The sequence below is a fragment of the Morchella sextelata genome (assembly GCF_020137385.1).
Source record: "Morchella sextelata strain SCLS chromosome Unknown scls_22, whole genome shotgun sequence".
Classification (NCBI taxonomy): Eukaryota; Fungi; Ascomycota; class Pezizomycetes; order Pezizales; family Morchellaceae; genus Morchella; species Morchella sextelata.
Genome location: NW_025408637.1, coordinates 135,231 through 158,105, shown reverse-complemented (window position 1 = coordinate 158,105; position 22,875 = coordinate 135,231). Strand labels below are relative to the sequence as shown.

The window sequence follows — 22,875 nt, the reverse complement described above, 5'->3', positions numbered from 1 at the left end:
TATTAAGTTCTTATCGGTAGCAGAGCCCTTAAAGATTATTGAGTTCTAGCGATAGTATCTTTGAATAATCTGCAACCTGCTTGTCTATCTTGCACAGCCGTCTCTATTCTATCTTATTCTATTTCTCTTAGAAGAGATCCCCATTACTCAGAAGACGTTATGTAAAGAAAGAAAGGAGAGGAAAAGGAACAAGAAATGAGAACGAACCCCCTTAATATACCCAAGGAAATCCCAGCGATGATAAATCCACAGTGACGCACACATTAACAATCAACAGAACCCGATAGAACTCAATAGAACCCTTTTGACTAATCCAACTCCTTGTAGCCCAGGATATCCACTAATCGATCCATGAAAGCTTTGCCGAGAGTAGGTTAGTCAGGTGGAGATTTCATGTAGATTTCTTTCTGGAGTTCTCCGTATAGGAAATCGCTAGTAATGTTCATCTGATTGCTTTCGCCACCGGTTTGAAGACAACGAGCAAGAAGTAGTTTGAGGGATTCATATCGGGTGACGGGAGCATAGGTTTGAGCAAGATCTCGACCAAGTACCTGTGAGAAACCTTTTGCAACGAGTCGGGCTTTGTACTGAATGGAGTTACCATCGGGCCTGAGCTTAGTTTTATATACCCATTCGCAGTCGATCAGCTTTCGGTGATCTGATGTCTTAACCAGATTCCAAGTATTATTTCTAGCGAGTGAGTCTAGTTCAACTCCTATAGCTTTTTGCTATTTTCTGGAGTCAGGACTATTGATTGCTTGGTGATAGTTTGTTGGTTCTGTGGGGGTAACATCCTTTTAAATATTGTATCTGTATCTGGCCAGGGATTTCTGTTCACGTACTGAGTTACGTCTCCATTGATCAGTATTTGTATCAACATTATTGTGTAAGTGATGCTCAGGAGTGGGTCTCGAAAAGCTGGCCCCCACTATACTTGCCTCTTCTTCTTCTTCTTCTTCTTCAAATTCGTTGTTGGTAATATGTCTGATCGTTTCCCGAAGCATTTGTTGATTGAGCATGTGTTCGATATCAGAATTTGAGAGTTTCACAGCTGGTGTTGGTGGACGTGAGGATGATTCTTGTTTGATCTCGATTTGTTTTGATTTAGGGGATGTATCGGTTTTCATTCTTTCAATTTTTTTCCCTATGTATGGACCTTTAAACCTTAAATAACGACAGAGAACTAGTTTCCTTTGTGATCGTATATAAACACAGTAGATTTTATTAGAGTCTCCATAGCTTTAGATTTGTTCCGAGATTGTACTGGCTTCGATCTTTGTTCCAGCTGGTCATGCTTCGATAGGTAAATGAATAAACATTGTTTTACCAAAGGATCGGAGATGCCCAATGAAGAATTTTGTGCCGGTGAGTGCTTCGTATAGTGTCATGTTCGGGAGTGCTTTTATCCGGGAGACAATTGTTGACGTGTAACATTTTATTGATTACTTCTGCCCACAGATTCTGTGGAAGATCATGGTCAAGCAAGTTGGATCGTGCCATTATTGCTATTATTCTGTCAAAGCATTCTGCTGTTCCATTTGACTCATGAGAGTAGGGTACAGTGAATTTATGGTGTATGCCTTTGTAGGCAAAGAACCATTGGAGGTCATTGGAGATGTACTCACCACCATTGTCGCTTCGGAACCATTTGACCGTCTAATCGAATTGATTTTCCATGTATGCGATATACCACTGTGTGGCAGCTGCTGCATCTGACTTCTTTTTAAGGAAGTAGAGATGAGCGTACTTGGAATGATCGTCGATGAAAGAAATATAGTAAACAAAACGATCAAGAGAGGGAATGGAAAACTTGCCGCTCAAATCTGAGTGGATTAGTTCTAGTAGTTGTTTCGATCATAGTTTGGTAAGAGGAGCGAGGTGTGATTTGGTGGATTTGGCGAGTTCAAATATTTTGCATGTTCCCATATGACCTGGTGTGGGGAGAGATTTTGGATCAGGAACTATATTGCGTAGCCGTGGAAGCGAGTAAGCAGGGGGATGTCTGAGTCATTAGTGCCAGTGATAGAACCTGGTGGCGATGGAGATATGTACGCAAAGTTCCTTCGTTTCAAAAATGTAAAGACCAGTACTGTTTGCATTAGCGACAGCAATGATGTACATGTTATTCAGTTTATAAATGGTAAAGCCGTTTTCCGTCCCTATTGTTGTGAATCTCTTCTTAGCGATATATGACCAGGACATTAGGTTAGTGTTGTCGAGTTCTGGGATTAAAAATACGTTCTGTAGGGTAATGGGGCTATAGAGTCTGTTGATGGTGATATTTCCAATTCCGGTTATCTGTAGCTTTCGCCAGCCACCAAAAGTGACTGTTCCACTGTAAGATGAGGCGTTGGTAACCTGAGTTTCGGTCATGTAGTTAGTTGCACCAGGTTCAAAGATACATGCCTTGTTGTCAGATCTTGAAGGTCCTGCAAGGAATCCAAAGTACTCTTCCACTATTACATCTGAGGTTCCGGAAAAAGTGATAAAGTTGAAGGAAACCCGCATAGTAAATGCATCAGCAACTTCGAGTTCGGAGAGGCCTGAGAAGTCAGGAATCCAAGAGAAGTCTAGTTTTGTGTGAAATGCAGTACCGGATACGATGTTGAGGTTGCCAGATGCAGCGGACTTCTCTTTAACTCTGAAAGCTTTGAGTTTCCAGCAATCTTTATGTATTTGGCCTTTTGAATATTCGCCGTTCTTGATTCACCATGTGCATGTAAGATCCTTTTTGTTCTTTTTGTTGTTACGTGCCTTGCCGACTTTGTTGTTCCTTCCGTGTCCTGGGTTTCCTCCCCTGATATGGTAGGCTTGTACAGTCGCCTGTCCATCGTTGTTGCGCCATGACTCCAGATCCATTAGCTTTTCATTGATATCATTGAAGGTGAGGTTGGGCTTGGTTTACAGGTTGTCAACAGCTGTTTCGAGGGATTCGTGCCGGAGTGAGAAATGTAGGAAGGATACTTTCACTTCTGAGACAGATGCGAGTTGGTGGAGGTGGTACCCGATTGGATCTTTGGTCTTATCCGGAGAGTTACTAGTTCCAGTGAATAGAGATGACTAAAGAGTATTGAACTGAGTTAGATGTTCCATGGTGCCTTTGTCAGGCATATACTGTAGGGTTACAATGTTGGCAAGAAGCGAGTGGAGAGAAGATGCAGTTTCTTGATCAAATTTGTCCTCGAGTTGAGTCCAGAGGTGGTGAACGGTATCGGCCAGAGTGAGCATGAGAATGACTTCAAATTCAATATTGCATTGAAGAAAGATGACCGCGAGGTCATCTTTCTTATCCCATTTGCTGATTTCTTCAGCATTGCCTGAGGTTTCTTCTTCGACCTCTTCTGATGATATTGTAACCGTAGTAGTACTTCTGGTGAACACAGGATGCTTACTCGTACTATTGACTAGATTCCACAAACCTTGAACTTTTAACATACGACAAGCAAAGTTCCTCCAAACAATGTAATGGCATTGGCCAAGCAGCTTGCATGGTAAAGCGGGAATTTTTACGCTGTTGTTCGACATATTTGAAGTGAAACGATAGAATGTACTTTTGTAGTAAAAATGGTTTGGAGTATATAAGTGTGGGTGGTCTCCAGTCTCATAACCTAGAGAAAATGTATACAAAGAAGTGTAGTAATTGAGCATGTTATTCCAACTAACTAGAGGGGGGAATGCCCCATATTTATACTAAAGAAATGTAACACAAAACATAAAGAATCATACCCGTATGAGTAATAGAAAAACATGACTAATAAATACCAGAAAAAGAATGAATCAGAACCCGTGACTCATGATGACAAATGAGAATCCTCCAATACTATGGAACGTGCCGAGCGTACTATTTCAATATAATCACCGGAAGTATCATATAGCTATAATCACCAGTTTCCAACAGCCCGAGTATTTTACTCTGTTTTAAACACAGTCTCGAGTATCTCACAACACCCTGATGGCCTCACCAAGCACCTCCGGAACTATTATCCTAACTCCAAACTGGGGAACTACATTAAGCTAGTGTATTCACGTTTATGATTTATCCCTTGGACCGGTGAGATATGCAGATTCCCCGCCTTCCGTTCTTAGGAGGTATACACGGTGGCTCAGTGACTTCGCCATAGTAAAGCCTCAAAGGCGAAGTCACTTAGCCACTGCTTCTACCTCCCGTATCAGGAAGGCGGGCAATCTGCATGTCTCACCAGTCCGAGGGATACTTACAAACAGCAGTAGTTATACCTAGACAATGATACTTTGCTAATTTTGTTGTAAAGCTCAAATAATCGATTGACAATTGATTTATTGTCTGCCGCCCGGGTAAAGCTCGAGTAACCTTTAAGCGACCAATTACGGTCGTGTGTGTGTCTTTTTCCCTTTGTTGCCACGTGTGCTACTGCGCATAGTGGAAACTCGATATGGTCGATTGCAAACACTCGAACCATTCCATCCAGGATGACAGTTAGTCCGGCATAGCAGCTTCATCTGACTGTTAGAAAAAGAAAAGATACGGAGGATACGGGACAATTATCATAGGGGATCTCGGTATTATAGTCCAATAAGGCCAAAACTCGAAATGTTGACTATCTCCGTCCAGGGATTACAACCTGATTGTTTGATTAGCATCGATCTGCATCAGAGGTTTCCCGTACAATTAAGTTTGATCTAGCAAGTTTTTCGAGTTATGGCCGATGTGGATGCACCTTTACTCTACACTAACCTACACGAGACAGGGAATGATTGTTAGATTATTAATGTAAGTTTAGTCACTAAGCACTTTTTGTGATGGTTACACACACAACGATGTGTTGACTTTCGGTCCGGTAATGTTTATCTACCCCGAGTATTTACTCTCTGCCATCATTGATGAATGCCTCAGAATCCTTGAGGCGCCTTTTAAGTTATCTAATTCGAAAAGGTATAGGCATATCGGCATAGGCTAGGTATGGCCACTTTGAAGTATAGGAAGCGTGGTAACGCATCAATCAATCAGATCTAATGCATACCTCAAAACACGTGTTGGAATCTTAGGATCCTGAGCACAGGCCAATTTATAATTTATCGACGTGCAGGATGTACCGCAGTATTTGAGGAAATTCGCTGCGCTGCAGCAGGGGTATTCTCTAGAAAAACTTGCATATTGACGTCCAAATGCTGCCTCTAGTTGGCTTATACCCCTGCTGAGGCGCAATGAATATTCTCAAATACACCGGGCCGAAACATTCTCAGAATCTGGTGCTCTGCAGCCTTGGCAAATTTGGGCCAAAAGTTACTATTTGTGGGAGTTTCTTGTGGAAATCTCAACTGTATCATTACCCTATATGGCAAGCAAGCACCAGGGATGTACAATGTGCAGAGCACCAGATTCTGAGCATGTTTCAGCCCGCCAGGCGATAAAACAGGTCATAATGAGCAGCCCCATTCGGCAGAGGAGTCTCTAGACTGCGCAGCCGATGAGCCAACCAGCGCTACCTAAAGCGAGATGTGGTAGAAAAGAAATGAAGCAAAAGGAACGTTTCTTATAATGATTGGCTATTATGTTATCCCCTCAAGATTGACTGTAGAGGTAAGGGCCCAGTATTGCTGGAGGTAGTAAACCTGTATCTCTCCAGGGTATACAAATTCCCCTGCCAAAGCGGAACGCATATCCTTCATAGAGAGCCAGAGTCCTCCCAGCTCACCCCGTCGCCCCAAGAAACTATACACCATAACAACAACGACCAAAGTCCTCCTACCTCTATTTACAACAAGGAGAATCAGCGCGGCGTCTCCACAGCTACCCCTCTTCCCCGTGTCCTCACAGTTTTTCGACTCTTTCTCGCCTCGGCGCAGTGTGAATACATCATACTCGTCAGCCGAAAGGGAAAACATACGAGAGAAACTCGATGGACATCACGAATTCCACCCAAGGGGTGCCCTTGCATCGTGATGACAGGGTTTGTCGGCGTTCAGATTGGATGGATGTACTCACATTCCTCGCTCTCGACTTCGGACTTCGGGCGGTCACGGTTCTTACTCCCCCTGGAAGTACTGGACTTCATAGCGCTCTGATCTGCCTCTGGTCTCTTATTTGCCCGGCCTATGGGGTTAGGAGGGCGCTCATTGCAGTCGGGTTCACGGAAGATGGAGACAGCGAGCTTGAGGAGTCCATTAAAAAAGCGTGGCGGCGTCTTACTGCAAGGATTCAGCGCAAAAGTGAAATCGACATGGCCCTCAGGTCGGGGGCCCTGTGCATGCTAGTGCCTTCTTCAGCCAGCAAGAGATTATCCCTAAACCCCCCGAATGACCACAAAGAACCCGGACCCGAAGGGTTACCTCTGGAAACGATTAATCCTCTCATGACCAGTGTTCACGGTCAGTATCCGCCAGATATCAAGCCCCTGAGCCATCAAGACCAGTCCCTAGACGAGGAGGGTGGCAAAGGATTTGAATACTCATTGGTGAAAGTACCGCCGAGTTTGAAGGTCTTCCCCATTATAAAGGAGCATGATCCAGGACCACTCATAAAGAGGATATGGCGTTGGGTTAGCAATAAACCCGAGGAGCCAGTTAAACATTTGCACAAGAAGGCAGTTCCTTTACGTCTCTCATCCAACGAGAGGATCGTAAAAGCTCTTTGTACGATCTTTCAGCTCCTTTACGGTTCCTATGAGCTCTATAAGATGGGTGGCGACCACCTTAAAAAATACGGATACGCCGCTTACGAATTTACAATTATACCATACCTCAGCATGTCGTTGATGAACCTACTTGTGAGTTGCGTCAGGCCTACCTACCCCACAATGTACATAGTTTACTATCGAGGCACCGAAGAACATATACCAACGGACGGAAGAAACCCATCAGATAACAACCAACGGACGACAACGGATGAGGATCAAGGCAAACCCGCATTGAATCAATTGGAGGTAGTGCCAGTGGACGAGAAGGAGGGTGCAGACGGAAACCAAAATCTAGATTACCTCAAGGACTGGTGGAACCCAAGCAATAGCGAGTTCGAAGAAAATGTCAGCGGCGCGATTGGATACGCGTATGGAGATTTGTCGGGGAAAGACGGATCCGGACCGGGGAAGCGTCATCATATCTTTAGTCTTTCCACATGGACGAGGCGATTCAAAGCGAATGTAAGCTCTCCTTGCAACTCCCTCTTCATTGCTCAATAGCTAAGCCTCAACACGTGCGCCAGCCTATCTTCACCCCACTTGTTTTGGCTATTTACATCTTATTATACTATGCAGCACCATATATTATTATCCAGATTTTAACCGGCTTTGATCGAGGGAAGAGCACGCCCCTTCAGCGAAGTTGTATCATTATGTGGATAGCCAGTGGGCAATTCTGCCCGGACTTCATCGAGATAATTGATTGCTTATTATCCAGAGGACAGCTGGGGGGTGCCAGCTTAAACTCAACCTTGAGGAAACTCATTCTTGGCATTTTGTACTTGACACTTATTGGAGGACCAACCTGCGCTGGTGTTTACATGGTGGCAACAATGATATTGGAAGGCAATACATGTGCTGAACTGTGATTACATGTATGGGATTTCATTGGAAATAGATATAGTAATAGACTTTCCTTTCGTATTTCCTTCTTTCTTCATCCTCTTTGGCTTCGTTCTCAGATGTGGATTTCGAGGGCAGTAGTTCACAATCTTTTGTATCTCCTTTGTAGCATAAGTCACAAATTGGATGTGTAATAATTTCAGGTTATGGTTAATAGACATGGTACTTCGTATTGAAACTATGTGAATTTTCCTTTTATACACGATTGGTATCAGGGTTAGGGTTATTTACAAACCTGGATTCCGCAGGTGGGAAACATTACTAAGTTTATAAACGATATCTTCAATGAAATTTGGTACACAATTCTTAGGTGGTGCAATTGAGGCATTTACCGACGACTGCTGATCCATTTACAGGGTCATTAGAGTGTCGCGCCCAGGCGCCTTTTCCTACTATTAGAAATGGGAATTAAAGCAGCAACATGAGATAAAGATCCAGATATGTATAATGAGATTCAAGAAATGTACCCTGCTGGTATCATTTCGAATGACCTTCTCTACAATCCTGTCAAAAGATAATTTTTTGATGAGCGTGGATATTGAATTTTGCCCACCTAAAGGTTGACGGTTGCCAATAGAAGAAGTATGAGATGGAAACCCTAACCCATCCAGCAGTTACCCCCATGCCGAAGGCTAACCTGGTCCCGTTTACTTGATAACTAATACATGTCAATCAGTCCAAGAGAAGAAAAACTAGTCCCAAGTAGCGCAATCACACACTTGTGGTGTTCGCGTACAAACTTGATATACGCGTGCAGTACAGGTAGTAGGCGGGGAGTGGTAGGACCTTGTGGGTGCGTGTGGATGACGGTTTGTGACTGCACCCGTGAATAGTTCTGAACGCGAACATACCTTAGGCCCTCATGGTATATCACCTGTGCCAAGCCTTCCCCGAATGTAATTGATTACATATAGTGATTAGTTGATTAGTAATTCATTATTCTGTGTGTCGCAAGCTGTTTCCCGTAGTTCTCCAGAGTCTAGTTTAATTCGCTCATGAATCAAAATCGATGATGAACGTAAAGCCAGACTAATTGTATTGTAGAGGTATGGATGATCTAGAAGTGACAGAGACAGAAGACTAAGACTAAACGTACCATGTAAGTTGTATACGTTTCCCCCTCTACTGAACAATCGTCGGCTACCTGTCCACTATTGCGTCGTCTCTAGTACTATTATGTGGCTTAACTAGCGCCGCGCACCACAGATGCAATAGGATGGGTGAAGTAAATCAGCGCAGTCTCTACGAGCGACAAATCCGGGATCAGGCCTGATTTTTGACCGAAACTTTCCCTGAGACTACCTAAGCTGTTAAACCTGGGGGCGGGCAGGGATAATCACATACGTCTATATCCCGTATCCAACCCCGATCATATCGCCGATAGTCTAGCTGATATATCGATAGTCAAGATTAAGAATAGTTTGACCCAGTACTTCAGCACACCCCACCCTCACAAGAGGTATGATGATATGTCCGACAGAATAGTAACAACTCACTCCCGTTTGTCCCAACGACCATCACGCAGCTCTCTATTTCAGTTCACTTCTCCCCCGAGAACCCATTCAATACCCGCAAAAACTCTACAGCCGCGATGGGGTGATGGGCATGAGACAGGATCTGGCTAGACCATTTGAAAAGAGGTCTCATGGATTCCATTTTCTATTAATTTCATCCATATCGACCCCGGATCTTCGCAGTACGAAGTTTAGTAGCCCTAACCCTTGCCAACTCTCTCATTATAAAGGCGTTTACTTGATTAAGGTCATTTTACTTGGAAGACAACTCAATCTGGTGCAGTAAATATTCTCACTGCATATAGCGACTGCGCTAACTGCAACCTCACTTGATTTGCTTATTATCCCAGAAGAGGCATTGAAATATAAATGAGAAATATGTACTTAGCAGATGATGAGTTTGCGGGCTACGTCACCATAAGGAAGAAATGAAATGAAGAAAGATGTAATAGATAGAAACCCTAACCCAAACAGACCCTTCAAACCTTCCGGATTACGTAACCACCACGTGCGGGTAGTTCTTCGAGCACAGTTTGTCACTCGTGCCAAGCCCTGCGTGTAGGTATCAAGTTATTGATCCGCGTGACACGCACCTGAACGTGATGGTTGCGTGCTCCAACGTATCGTCTGTTCCCAGGTAAGACCTGTTCTGTTTACCATGTAAGACAGGTAATCTCATGACGCGGTAACCGTAGTTCACACCTGACCCCCGATGGCTATCCCTTGCACGGTCAGTCCGAATTGAATTATAAAACTAACCGTATATGGTATCTGTTCTGTGTTGAACGCCGTTCATGTTTATCCTCGCATCAAGGCTGTGAACGTGACAGAAAGTTTCCAGCGTGTGGTAAGTTACTGGATACTGGGATAAACATTCTGTGCGTTCGACACAGCACAGGTGCACAGATACGGTTAGGTTTATATTTCAATTCGGACTGACCGTGTAAGGGATAAGTCTCAGATTCAAGGTCCGATTCCTTCTAGCTATCTCCGCCCTAACACAACCTATCACTACCCCTAAAACCGAAGAGATACCCACCTCCGCCTTCTCCCACTACCATGCCGCACTGTTAAATCTCCACACCCGTCTTACATTCTAGGCCTCCGGGAACTCAATAAACTCCCGCTAAACCTTCCCAGAATCCCCCCCGCGGGTGAGCCCAACACAAGTACACACTCCCCTGACCGCCGACCACAAACCAGCCACCGGGCCCAGACTACCCCCGCCCCACAAAACTGCCCGAGAGCCATGACGTACAAGTCGACACAAAATCGAGTCCGCACTATTTTCCCTCTTGGCCAGAGGCGACACTTTACATCATAACTGCGACTCAATTAGTCCTTCGTAAAGACGCGCTTCAGTCGCGTGGGCTAATGCTTCGGCGCTTCAGACGGTGGGGTTCTGGGGAATATCGGAGATAATTATGGGTTGTTGAATCTGGTACAAGAGGCCTCAATGGGTGGTTTTAAATGGGTGGGTTTTCGAGATGAGAGGGCAGACAGGGTAGTTGTGGTCGTGTCTTACGCTGCTCGGGGCGGGGATGCGGTAGGTGGTGGAGACATATGAGAATAAGCAAACTCCTATCACTAACCAGTACAGTCTCACCCCATATCCTTGCCACTCGGCTTTTAATTTAGTGCGACTAAGCCTCGCGCCCAACTACTTTTGGTTATTCCATTCTCAATGAGTTGTCACAACTTATCACTCGCTCCACCACGCCAAGCCGCCGAACCACCAAGCTAAACTGGCTCAGTCATGCCAAGCCACTATGCCAAGCCCGGGTCTCAGAGCGCTATCAATTGGCTTCCCCTTCAGACCACCTACTGTCATACGTCCAGTTGCCGCCTCTCTTCACCAAATAGCTATCCCATTCATGAGGTTTTATGGCCGTTGCTTCGGAGCACTCCGATAATAGCTGGACACAAAAGAAAACCTGGGAATTACGCGTCCACTCCGCCCCTGCCTTCTTTGTGCCGTTTAATTATGCCTCGGCGCTGGTGTGGCCTGAAGGCTCTTGTGGTAATGTTACTTCTGAGTACTGGGATGCTGTGGTGCTGTGGGAAGCTGGATAAGATGTTCTGCGGTGAGGAAGTGGGGGGGTTTTCGGCAATTATCGCTCCCCCGGAACGAGTACCGTGAAGGGGGATCCAACGCAAAATCAACTATCGCTTTGCAACTACTCTGTAGAGTAATTCACTGGCAGCACTGTTGGAAAGGCTACTTGGCCCTCAAAGCTCGGGTCACAGTATGCTATTACTACCACATCTCCCGAGAAACCTCTGCGGTTGAGACGGGGCCGCGGGACCCGGCGGATCAGGGTCAGGGTCAAGGTCGGGTCTGGCGCGGGTCGGGGTTGGGTCGAGTTGGGTTGGGGTTTGAGTCTACTTTATCGTTGACCTTACAGCTGTTTGCAAAGTATTGGGCCTAGCCGAGCGTCGTAACAGATAGTGCGAATCCTCAGGCTCTTACCTATCTAGGTAATTCCCATAGCTTCATTAGGAAACCCTGCTGAAATTAAAATATCTCAACGGGTATCTCGAGTTACCAAACGAGGTAATCTTGCTTAACATTCCAAGAATCGTTCTTTGTGTTGTGTTGTTCGGCTGGGCCTAATATTACGATAAACTCTAGACTTGAATCAGCCATCGATCTAGTACAGCTCCTTAGCGCATGATAATCAACTCACTGGGAATAAACGCAACATTTTCTGCGGTTAGTCTTGCGACCCCATTCGGACCGACCAATCAATCTTACCGGTCCCGTACCACCCCGCTCAAATTTCTTTTTCTTTTCATGTTAATTACCAACTGAATCGGCGTTCGAACTTGATGACAGAAATACCGCTATCACGTGGTTCGAGTGATATTCCATGATTAAATGTCAGGATCCGCTAAATACGAGTGCGAATTCGTGAGGCAGTGTGATTGGATTTTCTCAAGGTCTCGGATTGATTGATTGAATACTTCAAGGTCGCGGAGTTGAGTGGTGGATTTTTTGAATGCCGAAATTGTGTGACGAGACGGTGTGGCCGAGACGGAGGTAGTGAAAGTATTGTTTTTGCGGAGGTTCGATGTCGGAATGGTTTACTTTGGGTTTCTATTTGGGTGTCGATGGTGGAGTGGCGCTCGATGGGGCCATGTTAGGACAGTTGTTTTTCTCTACACGTGAGTGAAAAGTGTGCAAGAATACTACATAAGTACTTAGGGGCTGGGCAGATGAAGGATACCCGACACCTTGACTCGACACCTTACAAAAGAATCAGTGACCAGCTATCAACCAGGATATCTAGATATTATTCTGCGTAATTAAGTGCATGTTGAAATGTATATCCAATTTTTCACAGCCCGCAGTACATTGGGGATAGCATACACAGTACTGCCATCAGACGGTCGGTCACACATAATGTTTCAATTCCTAGGTTCGGTGGAATATCACCTTTACTGGCTTGAAATGTCGGTCTTATGTAACCAACCGACTGTTAGAACTACACAGTATGAGAGCAAGTCAGATCCGCCTTTGACACCCTGTGTAGTGGGTTCGTGTTGATGGTTCGGTGTTGTAAGGGTGGAACCCGTCATTGTAGCGACACAGAATATGACTCGGAAGTCTTGCTGGTGTCTTCATTACCAGCTGTCTTCTGTTTATTGTAATATATTTGGTGCAATTTCATGCCAAGTAGGTGGGTTTAATCTCAATACCGCTGAAGGAATAATTGCTCGACCGATGAGTTTGTTAGGTCGGAACAGAAAGCCGCCTCGATCAGGCATGGAAACGCATCAATTGATGCATTACCCACACAACGAAAGGGAGGAGAACGCATGGATGACACATTAATACAGGGATGCATTTCCCGGTGCCTTTACATTGAGATACACCTTTCCTGATGCCTTTCCAACCCTACTTGGCATATTCATATAGGGACTATATAGCCATTAGATATTACTTGTTTATAAGAGATTATAGCGTGGGTGATAGGAAACAAGGTTGATGAGATTATATACTAGCTAGATCAGCGGGCTAACAGGCAGAGGTTCGGTCCGTGGCGTACTAATTTACTCTGTTTTCTCTCGGGGAAATGTGCTCAGGGAAATGTGCTTTGATTCCTTTAAAGCACATTTACGGATGCATTTAATGATTCATTTACTGAATTGTATCCTGATGTATCTGCTGAATGATGCATTTAATGATTCGTTTCTTGATGCATTTCCCCATAGAAGAATATTGCGCACGGTGCCCCACGACTTTACTACATGTACATAAGTATGTCACGACTTTCCTCATACTATATTTGTATACATTTACAGATGTATTTTCATACCTCCTAGATCGTGCGAGGAAGGGAAGATGTGTTGATTTTATGTGTTGGAGATTGATTGATTGATTGATTGATTGGTAATTAATTGTGTGCAGCTCGGAGGCTGTGATAATTATATATTGGAGATGATGTAGTAAAGACAAACTTAAAACTCCGTATTGGGAGTAACACCAATGCCATGAATTGTATACATATGTAATTATGTAAATACCTATACGATTGCGAAATCTGGAACATGCTCGCTTGTACATACACTCGACGCCTCGAGCTGTCCCCAAGTAAGGGTGGTGCGGAAACGATAGCATCCGACAAATTAACGGTATTCAAAGTTTTGAAAGTCGGGTGGGTGAGCGGCGGGTGGGGTTTTTAGGGTGTAATTTTTGTAAAAATATGGCATTGCGACATCGGTTATGTATGGTAATTACTCATGTATAAGGGATGACTCATAGGTGGAATAAGGAGGCTTAGCGCTAGGATTATGTAATCAGGGGATCACGTGGTACTAAGAACTATCTGTATATAAGGAGCAACAAACTCTCAACAACTGTCGCTGGAACTCAGCGGCGCAATAGTATCTTCTTTGCACTATAAACATATTCCTCACAAAGGTCACGTGTTCAAACCCTCCTCAAGGCGTCTATTCTCCCACACTATTTTCCACAGGTTATGAGCCCGGGTTCTGCCAAATAGAATCCGCACTACACCATCGCCACCTCGCTTAACTCAACAACACTTCATACAACATCATGTCTACACATGGAGAATCGTCATCCAAGGCTGATGAGACTAAACCCTCAGAAACCACAGCCACCAGTAACATTCGTCTCAAGTTTGATGGACTCCCTAAACTACAAGGGCAATCCAACTACCAAACTTGGGCGAGTGCCTGGAGGATAACGTTCGATGATGTAGACTGGTGGGAAGCGTTGAGCATCGAGAACCCTGACGAGAATGACACCGAACTCAGCAAAACCGAGATAAAGAAAGCTCGTAAACAAATGCACAGCCTTCTCATCTCTGCTGTATGCGAAGAAATACAACCAACAGTCGTCTCCGCCGAAAATGCATTCTACGCATGGAAGGCGCTCAAAGACCTCTACGATCGTGTCTCACCCAACACCACGATCACCCTCCTCAGCCGCGTCCTAGACACGAAGATGCAAGAAGGCGGATCACTGACTGAACATCTCGCAACCTTCGATGCGAACTGGAATACTCTCAAGTCCAGATGCCAAAGCGCAGACCACAAACTCGCTCAGGCCCTCCTACCCCTCACCAAATCTAACGAAGCCATGGCGGCATTCCTCCTAAGCTCGCTACCCAAATCGATGAGCAACGTTGTCGACAACATCCAGACCAAACAGGATGTTACCTACGAAGACGTTCGCCAACGACTACAGAACCTGGATGAGGTAGCCCCTCAAACAGGAAACAAAGTGCTCCATACCAGGAGTACTACAAGCGACAAGGAATGCACCTGGTGCAAGAAAAGGGGTCAGCCTTACAAAGGCCACGAGTACACGGAGTGCAGAAAGCTCAAAGAACAGAACAAGAACAGGAAGGGAAGGAGAAAGGACAACTCGGCATCGGTTGTAGTAAATGACTCTACAACCACTATCTGTATGGTACGCCACGACATCTCCCAACCCCTTACTTGGATCCTTGATTCTGGAGCGACCTCTCACGTCACACCCTTCCAAGACCAACTCATCAACATCCGACCTCACACCGGCAATGTCCGAACAGCTGATGGAACCAACCACGCTGTCACCGGAATGGGAAGCGCTAGTTTCAGCTGCCACCTTCCCGATGGAAGTAGATCTTCCATACTCCTCACCGATGTGCTGTTGGTCCCAACCTTGGGAAATGTGGGATTGGTCTCCGAAACCGTGCTCGACAAAAAGGGATTTAGAACGGAGTCAGGAGGAGGAAGCAAGTTGGTTACAAAAGAAAAGAAAGGAATAATTTGGGCAAAATTGGAAAAGGGACTTTGGAATGTACAAGTAGTTAGCAATACAGTTCGTTTGACCACTTACGATGAATGGCATCAAGCGTTAGGCCACCCTGCGACACTAGAAAACTTGTATCACGACATTCAAAGGCTGCCTCCCAAACCAGAAAGTTTCCACTGCAGTCAATGTGCACTATCAAAAAGCGTATATAAGAAACCTGCACCAATTAGTACTAGATCCAAACGACCATTCGAACTAATCCACTCAGATCTATCTGGAAAGTTCAGTATACAGTCACAAGGAAAAGCTCAGTACTATATGTCCTTCATCGATGATTACACCCGCTTCGCATGGATATATCTCCTGAAACAAAAAGAAGACGCAAAGAAGGCCATCAAGGACTACGTTACAAGAATCGAGAAACAGTATAGCACAACAATACTGAGATTCAGAACGGATGGTGGTGGTGAATACATCAACAAGGACATAACGAACTACTTCGACACACAAGGAATAGTTCATGAACAGACTCCCCCATACACTCCTGAATCTAATGGAGTTGCAGAACGATTCAACAGGACGGTAACCACAATGGTCAGGTGCATGATCATGGACCATCCTAAGTCGTTATGGGGAGAAGCATACGCAACAGCTGTCTACCTCAAAAACAGGCTACCTCACAGTACGCTTAAGGGAAAGACCCCCTTTGAAGCCCTGAAAGGAACCAAGCCAAGTATACAACACCTTCAACCATTCGGTAAAAAATCCTATGTCCACATCCCAGAAAACTCTAGGCCAGCAGGAAGCAAACTAGCACCCCGAGCGTATGAAGGAATTATAGTTGGATACTCAGACAGTAGTAAAATATACCGTATCTGGATAGGAACACAATATAGGGTAATTGAAAGTCGGGACGTCACATTCCCCCCTCCTGAATCAGGGGAAGTCTCAGTGGAACTCGACTTCATCCCCAGCCTGAAACCGGAAACGGCAAATGCACCATCAGACGACGGATACGAATCAGAAGACAGGTCTGATCCAGAACCCGAGTCAAATGCAATCGAAGAGAACCGTACAGAAATGCCAGGATTGTTCCCGGAATCACCGGAACAGGTTAGAAAACCACCACCGGCTACACCAAACAAGAGAAAAGAACCTGCCATACCTATGGGACAACCGCGAGACCCAAGAGATAACTGGGAGACAATTCCAGCACCAATTGTACCATTCAAAGGCTTCAAAGGAAAACCACTTGTGTCAACGACACCCAAAGGTACACCACCACAACCTCCAAAACAATCAGATCCACCACCAGCTCCAAGACGATCGAATCGCGTCCGTAAGAAAATGGATTATGAACTTGATAAGGAAATAAGAAGGAAGGAATACAACAACAAGGTAATACAACTACAGGAACAACAAAAAGGATATATTGAATCAGTTAGAGAGGACGGTCCAATGGATCAAGGGGAATGTCAAGCAATGATTGAAGAATTCAAAGCCGACATCAGAAAAGCCAGAAAGGACCTGGACCTAGAATACCAAGATATATCCAATGAACCTGCGATCTACCGTGTACACCTTGTAACCGAACCTTCAACCTATCATCAAGCCATGAACAGCGACGATCAAGACCTATGGAAAAAGGCGATACAGACTGAAAAAGACGCCCTTGACAAAGCCCATACCTGGGACATTGTCAACCGACCAACCAACCGAGCAGTAGTCAAAGGGAAGTGGGTATTCAAAGTGAAACACAACCCGGACGGAACAATCGAGCGGTACAAAGCAAGGTACGTTGCTAAAGGCTTCACCCAAGTATAGTACCAAGACTACGATGAGACCTTCGCCCCCGTTGCACGATATGATTCTCTACGACTCCTACTAGCACTAGCTACACACAACGGTTGGATACCACAACAAATGGACGTCAAGTCAGCCTTCCTGTATGGTGTACTCAAGGAGGAAATCTACATGGAACTGCCTGAAGGCTACAGGCAGGACAACAAGGTTTGTAAACTTCGAAAATGCATATACGGACTAAAGCAATCACCCCGTGAATGGTATGCTTGCCTAGCAGACTCCCTTCAACGGAAAGGATTCGTCCCAGCCAAATTCGACCCATGCGTCTTCATACATAAAAACCACCATCTATACATATCGGTGTATGTAGACGATATCATGATATTCGGACCCGACTCCCCATTCAGAAAAGAAATCAGACAACTACTCAAGGCAGATTTCGAATGTACGGATCTCGGTAACTCGAAGTTCATACTGGGAATAGAAATAACGGTAACCAACAACGGTATCACGCTATCACAACGCGTATACATCAACAAGATCCTGGATAAATTTGGAATGAGTAACTGCAAACCAGTTGGCACACCACTCGAACCGAACCTCAACCTTCACAAAGGCGAACCGGAAGCCCAAATCGAGAAACCAACTGAGTACCAATCCATAATAGGATCACTGATGTACTCGAGCATAGCTACCAGACCTGATATCACCCATGCCGTTACCGCTCTCTCTCAGTACTCCTCATGTCCAACCGAGGACCACCTACGAGCAGCCAAGCGAACTCTCCGATACCTCAACGGAACCAAAGACTGGAACCTGTTCTACCCGAAGGGGAATACTAGAACACTCGACGGAATCTCAGACAGTTCCTACCCTTCAGACCTAGATGACAGAAAATCGTTCTCAGGATAAGTGTTCAGACTAGGGAAGTCAGCCATCAGCTGGAGAAGCCGGAAGCAGAAATCAGTCGCAGTCTCAACAACAGAAGCCGAATACATGGCCCTATCCCTCGCAGCTCGACAACTGGTATGGATTCGTAATGCCTTGCACGAACTCCAACAACAATACCAGTACTTCATACACGCCGACAACACAGGTTCTATTGAACTCTGTCGGAACCCACGCATCCACGACCGGCCCAAACATATCGACGTTCACTACCACTATACACGTGAACAACTCGAAGCCGGAACCTTCGAAATCCTCTACGTCCCTACCGAAGACAATGTCGCGGACATAATGACCAAAGGACTACCAAAACCAGCTCACCAAAAATTGTCAGAATTGATACGATGTGGCAAGTGAGGGGAAGTGTAAAAATATGGCATTGCGACATCGGTTATGTATGGTAATTACTCATGTATAAGGGATGACTCATAGGTGGAATAAGGAGGCTTAGCGCTAGGATTATGTAATCAGGGGATCACGTGGTACTAAGAACTATCTGTATATAAGGAGCAACAAACTCCCAACAACTGTCGCTGGAACTCAGCGGCGCAATAGTATCTTCTTTGCACTATAAACATATTCCTCACAAAGGTCAAGTGTTCAAACCCTCCTCAAGGCGTCTATTCTCCCACACTATTTTCCACAATTTTAATCCAATGAAAAGAGCCATCCGGGTTAAAACTTTGAGGCCCGGTTGTGGCCACGGTTGAGGCCCCGGTTGAGGCCAGGGTGAGTTTGCAGGGGTAGTAGTGATATTTAAACAAATTTTCACTACTTTCTTCGCCTTGACATAAAATTGCCATCATTCACGACATGGAGAGTTCAAAGAGTTCTCAGAACTCTTTACCAAATAATATCCTTGGTATCAATGTTTCCCAAACCGGCGTTTCGTTTCCGCCGGCCGTTTCGTTTCGCCAGAGGGGTGTTCTGCAAGATCTAACTCGCTACAACTATCATGAGACTTCTGATGTCTTTCCTGCATGTATGTTCTATAGCAGTCTGTTTTACTATACAGTATAATAACTCTTTTATAGTTGCGTCTCACCATCCACAATGGTCTGCATCTGCACCTGCACCTAGTATACCTGCACTGGCACCCGTTCTTGTCCAACAACAAAAAGGAGTCGCAACGCCGAGATTTCGGAATGATGCCCCGAGGAAATTTGAAGGGAAAACCGATACTTTGAGGAGTGGCAAGTGGGAGCAGGAGGAGCGGGATCTCTTATTGGAATGGTTAGGGAGGAATTTAGCCAATTATGAAGGATTCAAAATGCATGTCAAGAGTACTTGCATGAAGATCTCCGTGGAAGTGTTCCAGGGCTCAAGGACACCGGAAGGTATCAGAGGCCAGTGGGATCTGATGAAGAGAAAATACCATAAGGCAAAAGAACGGCTGAACTCAACCGGAGAGGGGCAAAGAGATGATAAAGAGAAATGGGCATCCATCAAGCTGTCATGGTTGGATAAGATTTGCCCGCACTATGAGCAAATTGATGATATTTTACGGAGAGATAGGGCGGTCACTCCTCTTTTTGTCTCAGAAACCGGTGGAGATTCAAACTTGGAATTTGTTAATGGTGAAAAGCTAAACTCTTTTCTGTCCGACAATTCCGAAGGAGAAGAGATCCATTGGTCTGCCTCTGATACCGAGAACCCACATCCACCGGCAGGGGGCAAAAAGTTGCCAACATTGAAGGAGTCGCCATTAAAGAAAGGGGAAACACGGGGTGATGGAGTGAAAGCTCTGAAGAGAAAAAGAGGTGGGGCTGAAGATGCTATTGAAACGATAGCACAGAAAAGAATTGATTTTGAGAAGACACGGTTGGAATTTGAACGGGAGAGGGATGAGCGTACATTCAAACTGATGGAGGAACGTGAGAAAAATCGGCATGAGGAAACAATGGCTAGGTGGCGGTTGATGGAACGAAAATTTGATCTTAAATACAAGCAGTCTGAGTAATATATTTAAGAAATTCTTGTCTCTTATCTGTTTCAGCATCCAATAATGACCGCTCCATCTGTTCTTCCCCATCGTGTTCCCCTAAATCTGCAACTGTATCAACTCCCACTGCGATTTCCCAATCTGTATCTTGTTCCAACAAAAGAAAATTGTGTATAATACAGGCACTTTCAAACCAATCAACCACATCTTTCTGTGTCTGTACATCTTTGATTCGAACTGGTACAGATGTAATAGCTGGAAATCTTGATTTAAGAATACCAAAAACATGTTCAATTACTATACGCCGAGAGCTGAGTGTTGCGTTGAACAACTTACAATCTGGACGGTTGGCAACTGGCTTCTTGAAAGGCGTCACCATATATCTGACAATACTCAATTAGTTGAAACCGCATAAAGATTATAAGAATAGAATCACACCTATTATTCGTGTATGCAGAGTCTCCAATCAAGAACTCCTCACTTGAGAAAAAACGGTCCGGGTTGAGTGCAAGTTGTGAATTATCAAAAACCCGTGCATCGTGAACAGCTGATGTATCTCCGACTCTTGTATAAATAATTCTCCCCTCATCATTGCAAACCACCATTGCATTGAGTGCATATGAACCCTTCCTATTGAAGTAGTAATACCAATCTGTTACGGGCGCATACTTTAGCACAATGTAGGTGCCATCTACAAACCCAACACAGTTCGGAAATACACCTAGAGATGCAGCCCGCACTCTCGCTTTGTGTCTGTTTCTTTCCTCATGTGTAGGCCACTTAATGTATCGCAGCTTCAAAGAACGGATAGCTCTCATTACACGCCGTACATAAAGCAGAACAGTACCTTCTCCAGCACCGACTGACAATCCTGTTTGTGTATATGTGTTTCCCGCTCCACCTAATTTATATAGAAAGACAGCTAACTGATACTGAACAGCTTTCAGCTTTGGTCCGCGCAGCCCGATAGCAAAAACAGAATGAGATTCAATCTCTGACGTCAGGTTTTCAAAGGAGTTGCGATCCATTCTGAAAACTGAGCGGAAAACTCTCGGATTTGATAAAAGCGGTTGATGAAACCAAGACTCTAATGTTACCGCTTTGGAGAGATGCGTGCTTCTGGAAAGCCAATATCTTTGCGCGTCGAGGGCTTCTATCATATCCTCCTTCATATCGGTATCCTCCAAAGAGTGCAAATGAGATTGAAAGATAATGGAGTCCGATTCAAGTTCAGGATTGGAATCAAACTCGGCATCTGTATCTGAATCGGAAGATGTATCCAAATCGGAGAAATCCAGTTGCCCATCTTCATTCAGCTGTTGGAACGGTTTTGGTATAGCCGAGCTACTGAATAATGGTTCAAAAAGATCCAATAACTGATTTGATTCCTTTGATTGGTATAGAGCATTCAGAAGCTCCTTTTTTTGAGAAATACGGGGCATTGTTGTGGTGTTTGGGTACGGGGGTACGGGGTTGAAAATTCTCAACACGCTATGTATTAGGTTAAGAACGGGTGCTTACTACTCAACAACCATGCATGGCGGGTATAAATAGACCCGAAATTTAACTTCTACAGGTTATTTAGGCCTAGAAACAACTCACCACAATAATAATATCTTATTCCTAAGAGTTCATAATTCAGTTTTTGAATATATCATCAATTTATTTAAAATTATCATATCAAATCTGTTCATACCTCAACAACTAATCATCGTGGTATCAAACAGATGATAGGAGTAGATTCTACGCATAATTTGGGTCTAGAAATGATCTACATATATACTTCCATCTTGTTGTATGGGTTGTACACAATCGTTATGGAAATATTTCTCCAATTCATCGAGGATTACCATTTCAAATCTCTTCATCGCTCAACAACCAACAATCACAGGATCAAACCGATACTCGGAGTAGATTCTACGCATAATTTAGGTCTAGAAACAACTCAAGTTCATGCTTATATCTCATTGTCTAAACTGTACGCCATGATTATGAGATTTTTTTACTAGATTTTAAATACTTCAGTTTCAAATCTCTTCTTAGCTCAACAACCAAGTATCGCGGGATCAAACGGAAAGTGAGAGTAGATTCTACGTGTAATTTAGGTCTAGAAATATCTTTAAACTCATGTTATATCTAATTATGGGGGTTGAACGAGAATCTTTTGAAATTCTTTTTTCTGAACTCACCGGTACTATCAATGACAAATTTGCTTATATCTCAACAACCAGCAATCGCGGGTACAAATAGACAAAAGATTTGGAATCTACGCATAATTTAGGCCTAGAAACAACTCACAAATAGTATTCTATCTTCTTTTAAAGCACAAAGCTATAAATTTACATTTTCCTCGAGGGGTTCCTCTAGAAAGTGGACCCTAGTGTCATTGACACTAAGCCAAGACACACTAAGCCAATATAGGAGATCTCAACCATGCCAACCTGTCTCAACCGGCCACAAAGCAGGATGAGATCTTGTGGTGCGGATGAGCTTTCCCCCACCCACCCCTTACCCAAAATAACCTAAACCCCTACACTAAAAAGCCCACCCGCCTCTCATCCAACCGACTTTTAAAACTTTGAATACCGTTATTGTCTCCAACCATTCAACCAAAGCGGTCACACGGTCTAGTAGCGCTAGGTAACGAATCGGGTAATGAATCGTTTTCAGCAGGTAATATTTGTGTGGGAAATGTGTGTCGGGAAAGTGACCATCTGAGCCATAGGCCATGTCCTGAAGAAATGAATCCGATTTACCTGTGGAAAGGCATCCGAGAAATGAATCGTAAGTCTCATTGGACGAGTTTCTTGACCAGTTTCTTGACACAAAGCCCGTCTCCTG

General features: G+C 44.5%; 5 protein-coding genes across 5 annotated transcripts; 3 read left to right on the top strand and 2 right to left on the bottom strand.

Annotated features, from left to right (window-relative positions):
* Positions 1–2,010: 2,010 nt before the first annotated feature.
* Positions 2,011–3,525, bottom strand: H6S33_006988 (uncharacterized protein; the record flags this gene model as incomplete). Its single annotated transcript, XM_044838609.1, has 4 exons — positions 2,011–2,700; positions 2,764–2,895; positions 2,965–3,060; positions 3,127–3,525. The coding sequence occupies 4 exons, from the start codon at positions 3,523–3,525 to the stop codon at positions 2,011–2,013; spliced, it is 1,317 nt and encodes a 438-aa protein (XP_044689152.1).
* Positions 3,526–5,951: 2,426 nt separating this feature from the next.
* Positions 5,952–7,157, top strand: H6S33_006987 (uncharacterized protein; the record flags this gene model as incomplete). Its single annotated transcript, XM_044838598.1, has 1 exon — positions 5,952–7,157. The coding sequence occupies one exon, from the start codon at positions 5,952–5,954 to the stop codon at positions 7,155–7,157; it is 1,206 nt and encodes a 401-aa protein (XP_044689151.1).
* A 6,978-nt stretch (positions 7,158–14,135) lies between these two features.
* H6S33_006986 (uncharacterized protein) lies at positions 14,136–18,449 on the top strand (the record flags this gene model as incomplete). The annotated part of the gene is made up of 3 exons (XM_044838587.1): positions 14,136–17,081; positions 17,166–18,009; positions 18,070–18,449. 3 exons carry the CDS (start codon positions 14,136–14,138, stop codon positions 18,447–18,449), a joined length of 4,170 nt encoding a protein of 1,389 aa, XP_044689150.1.
* A 456-nt stretch (positions 18,450–18,905) lies between these two features.
* Positions 18,906–20,052, top strand: H6S33_006985 (uncharacterized protein; the record flags this gene model as incomplete). The annotated part of the gene is made up of 2 exons (XM_044838576.1): positions 18,906–19,074; positions 19,127–20,052. The coding sequence occupies 2 exons, from the start codon at positions 18,906–18,908 to the stop codon at positions 20,050–20,052; spliced, it is 1,095 nt and encodes a 364-aa protein (XP_044689149.1).
* Positions 20,053–20,851: 799 nt separating this feature from the next.
* Positions 20,852–21,476, bottom strand: H6S33_006984 (uncharacterized protein; the record flags this gene model as incomplete). The annotated part of the gene is made up of 2 exons (XM_044838565.1): positions 20,852–20,896; positions 20,955–21,476. 2 exons carry the CDS (start codon positions 21,474–21,476, stop codon positions 20,852–20,854), a joined length of 567 nt encoding a protein of 188 aa, XP_044689148.1.
* Between the last annotated feature and the right edge of the window lie 1,399 nt (positions 21,477–22,875).